At 41.7% G+C, this 4,389-nt stretch overlaps 1 protein-coding gene across 2 annotated transcripts; it reads left to right on the forward strand.

Annotated features, from left to right (window-relative positions):
• Positions 1-360: 360 nt before the first annotated feature.
• Positions 361-2,958, forward strand: CYP86A7 (cytochrome P450, family 86, subfamily A, polypeptide 7). Of its 2 annotated transcripts, none has more exons than XM_088509549.1 (2): positions 361-516; positions 813-2,958. In XM_088509549.1, the coding sequence occupies exon 2, from the start codon at positions 955-957 to the stop codon at positions 2,626-2,628; it is 1,674 nt and encodes a 557-aa protein (XP_088365675.1). In that variant the 5' UTR covers positions 361-516; positions 813-954; the 3' UTR covers positions 2,629-2,958. The 2 variants fall into 2 exon arrangements, with proteins under 2 accessions (XP_088365675.1, XP_020974816.1); XM_021119157.2 differs by having other exon boundaries at positions 414-521.
• The last annotated feature ends 1,431 nt before the right edge of the window (positions 2,959-4,389 follow it).

Consider the following 4,389-nt stretch of genomic DNA (forward strand, 5'->3'; position numbering starts at 1 on the left):
CCCAAATTAATGCTACAATTAAAGGCCATGCATCCCTGGAGCAACAATAGTGGGTGAGAACTGAGAAGTGAGAAGGGTGAAGGATTATATTCTACGATATATTCCTTATTCAAACACATTTGACTACTCATATATTGTGTACGTATCTGTGTGTTGTGTGTGGGTGAAATAGCTCTAAACAAACCATGATGGTGATGCATGTAATAATATAATACAAAATATAAATTTTTATCCAGAATTGACGCACACTCACTCACGTTAGAGATGGTGATGGGTGTTTTAGTATTGCAATTTATACCCCTCAACGACCTATGGAGGCATTAATGAGGGTGGATTCACAAGGTGTCGCTCAAGTCCACTTAGAACGAAACGAAGAAAACAACAACATAAATTATTGAAACTTTCAATACCTTCTCTACTTCTTATATTATTAGTTGTCCCACTACTTCTCTTCTTTATAAATCACTTTATTCCCTCTCTTCCCCTCTCACTCCTCATTCAGGTCACAAGCTCATCGTTACGTACTTCTCTCCCTCCCGGCCCTCTCTCTCACCAGTCACTTCTTCTTTCTTATATATATACACGTACACACACACACACACACACACACACACACACACACACACACACACACACCATTCTTCTATTGCATCTGATTTCTCAACTTGTGCTTAAACTCGGTCTTCGTTCTAGTGCATGCAACATATCTATATCTCATTCATCACAACAACCACTTTTCGCACATAGTTTTGCTCATTCTGCATTTTATAATTTATTGATCGATCCATTGATTACATTTTGATTCAAAATAGGGGGCCTTCTTGGCGGTGGGGAAAGGAGGAGAGAAGAAGGTACAATACAACTAACAAACGTAGTTGATAGAGTTGGGGAAGGTGCAACTAATAATAAAGAAGGAGCAACTGTACTTGTAGAGGAGTGGGTCCCTTGAATCACATGGATGCATCAACGGCTTTATTGATCCTATCGGCCATTGCAGGCTATTTAATATGGTTCTCATTCATCGCTCGTCCTCTAAGAGGTCCACGTGTCTGGCCCCTATTGGGGAGCGTCCCTGGCCTCATCCAAAACGCCAACCGCATGCACGATTGGATCTGCGAAAACCTACGCGCCTGCGGCGGCACGTACCAGACCTGCATCTGCGCCCTCCCGTTCCTCGCCCGCAAGCAGTGTCTCTTCACTGTCACGTGCGACCCAAAGAACCTAGAGCACATCCTCAAGCTGCGCTTCGACAACTACCCCAAGGGCCCCACCTGGCAAGCCGTCTTCCACGACCTACTCGGTGATGGAATCTTCAACACAGATGGAGACACCTGGCTCTTTCAGCGTAAAACCGCCGCACTCGAATTTACCACCCGAACCCTGCGCCAAGCTATGGCTCGCTGGGTTACCCGAGCCATCAAGTTCAGGTTCTGTCCAATCCTGGCAGCGGCTCAAGCCGAGAACAAAGCCGTCGACCTCCAAGACCTCCTCCTCCGGCTCACGTTCGACAACATATGTGGCTTGGCTTTCGGCAAGGACCCTCAGACACTCGCCATAGACCTTCCAGAGAACACCTTTGCGGTGTCGTTCGATTGCGCTACAGAGGCCACCCTGCAGCGCTTCATCCTCCCGGAGATCGCGTGGAAGTTCAAGAAGATGCTCGGGCTCGGCTTGGAGGTGAACTTGAGCCGAAGCCTCAAGAACATTGACCAGTACCTATCGGAAATCATCAACACGCGCAAGACGGAACTTCTCAATAAACAGCAAGAAGGTACGGCTGGGACCCTCCACGACGACTTACTCTCCCGCTTCATGAAAAAAAAAGAGTCCTACTCGGACCAGTTTCTCCAACACGTGGCACTCAACTTCATCCTCGCTGGACGCGACACCTCATCAGTGGCACTCAGCTGGTTCTTCTGGCTCTGCACCTTGAACCCCAGGGTGGAGGAAAAGATCCTCCTCGAGCTCTGCACCGTTCTCATGGAGACAAGGGGCATGGAAACCTCCAAGTGGGTGGAGGAGCCACTCGTCTTCGAGGAGGTTGACCGCTTGCTGTACCTGAAAGCCGCACTCTCCGAGACGCTGAGGCTCTACCCTTCGGTGCCGGAGGATTCCAAGCACGTCGTCAACGACGACATTTTGCCAGACGGAACCTTCGTCCCGTCGGGATCCATGGTCACCTATTCGATCTACTCCGTCGGTAGGATGAAGTTCATTTGGGGAGAGGACTGCATGGAGTTCAAGCCGGAACGGTGGCTCTCAGAAGATGGCACCAAGTTCGAGGTGCAAGATTCATACAGGTTCGTCTCGTTCAACGCCGGGCCAAGGATTTGCCTCGGGAAGGACCTGGCGTACCTTCAGATGAAGTCGATTGCGGCGGCGGTGCTGCTCCGCCACCGACTCATGGTGGCTCCGGGACACCGCGTGGAGCAGAAGATGTCGCTGACGCTGTTCATGAAGTACGGTCTCAAGGTGAACGTGCTCCCTAGGGATCTGAGGCCAGTGGTGGATAAGATCATAGCAACAGCAAGATGCAAGGGTGATGAATCGTGCGGTAAAGAAGCTGTGACTGTGACCGGTAATGGCGTAAATAATGAAGCCGTTGAATTGGTGGCTGCTGTTTCTTAAGTTAAAATCTTATGCTTATTATAAATTATAATTATAAAAATATATCAATAAAAACAACTGCTATATATCTATCTATACTACTACCATAGTGTTTTATTAAACTTGATTGAAGGTAATTTATGGTGGAGCATATATATGTGGAAAATAGATTTTGTGGCAGTAATTTACTAATTTGTAATGGTGCCTTCATAAGTTTGGTGTTACCATGAATTGGATATATATGGTACTGTGTGTCTCTCCATAAGCTACTAGTATAGAGTGCCAGGGCGGATAGTATGGCATAGCCGTCGTGATTACTCATTGATTGATATAATGTCACATTTGCATCAACCTATTTTCTTGATTTAGAATTGTACACGCTTGTATCAATATACTTATAGTTAATTCGACAACACGTATAACAAACTGATAAGCTTGCACATGATGAAGACGGGTGTACTTGTATACTTCTATTTTTGGCTATACCATTGCATACAATTTTTCTTTTCTATTCGCCATGGTTGTTGATGCTTTATATTCCCTAGTTTTTCCGGTTTTCGTTATTTTGTCTTTTTGGATCGGAGTTATATTAGTTTTATTATAAAAAATATTATTTATATATTAAAATTAGTCTTTATATTTTTACGTATAAATATATGTATAATTTAATTTATTTTTAATATATATTTTAAATTAATAATTAATTTTGATGATTTACATCTAATATGGTTAATGTCAGCTCTATATATACAAAAAATGATGTGAGCTAGGAAGAATAAACAAAAAAAAAAAATTATTACAACTAACACTTTCTATTAATATTAGCTAATTCTTTATTCAAAATTAAAATTTTATATTTAGAGTATTAGTTAAATATTAGTCAAAAATAATAAATTTTATTATTCATATATTATTACTTTAAACAAAATCATGCAGCAGGAGTACCAATTATAACTCCTCCTGAAAGAACAGGTAAAATTTTTAAATAATTATCCTCCGGTCCGAAATATTAAAAACTAAATAAGCCAGTACCTACTTCTTTCACAGCCTTAAATCATGAGGTGACATGGGGTTTTCTATCCGTTCATCTGCAATGGGTGCTTCCAATGGCATATTATGTACCCTTTATATATGGTGAAACATTTCAAGTGTGCTATAATTTTAGATGTTTTAATTTTGAGTTTTTAGTCATTAACCTTAATTATATATATATATATATATATATATATATATATATATATATATATACTTTTGGCGAGTTTTGTGGTGATATTTTTTTTTTGGTGACTAAACAAGGAAAGAAACAAAGCAAAAACTATTCTAAATCCGAGCGGATGATTCGTTGGAGATCAACACCAGGCTCAGACCAAATAACATGATTAGAGTTATTCTTGGCATCATATTTAGCCATCCAATCCGCAGCTCTATTTGCTTCTCGGGACACCCATTCAACGTGAACAAGCCAAGGACGAGATAAAAGCTCCTGAATCTTGTGAACCAAATCTGTTACTTCAGATGGATACCCACTTGTAAGCTCATGCATGATGGGCAGAATGTCAAGGCAATCTGTTTCACATATAATATCCCTCAAACTGCAATCACAAACTAAAACCAGCCCCCTCCAAGCAGCAAATAATTCACATTTGATTATAGACCAAGGGGGAATGCTTCCAGAGCAGCCCAAGATCCAATCTCCCTTAGAATCTCTAATAATACACCCAAATCCCGCTAAATTTGAATCCATATACAAGCTTGCATCACAATTAACTTTAAAACTATTGC

The sequence above is a fragment of the Arachis ipaensis genome, chromosome B3 (genome assembly GCF_059453495.1).
Source record: "Arachis ipaensis isolate K30076 ecotype BB chromosome B3, ASM5945349v1, whole genome shotgun sequence".
Classification (NCBI taxonomy): Eukaryota; Viridiplantae; Streptophyta; class Magnoliopsida; order Fabales; family Fabaceae; genus Arachis; species Arachis ipaensis.

Coding starts and splice junctions, on each gene's coding strand:
- CYP86A7 (XM_088509549.1), top strand. CDS start 955: ATGGATGCATCAACGGCTTTATTGATCCTATCGGCCATTGCAGGCTAT.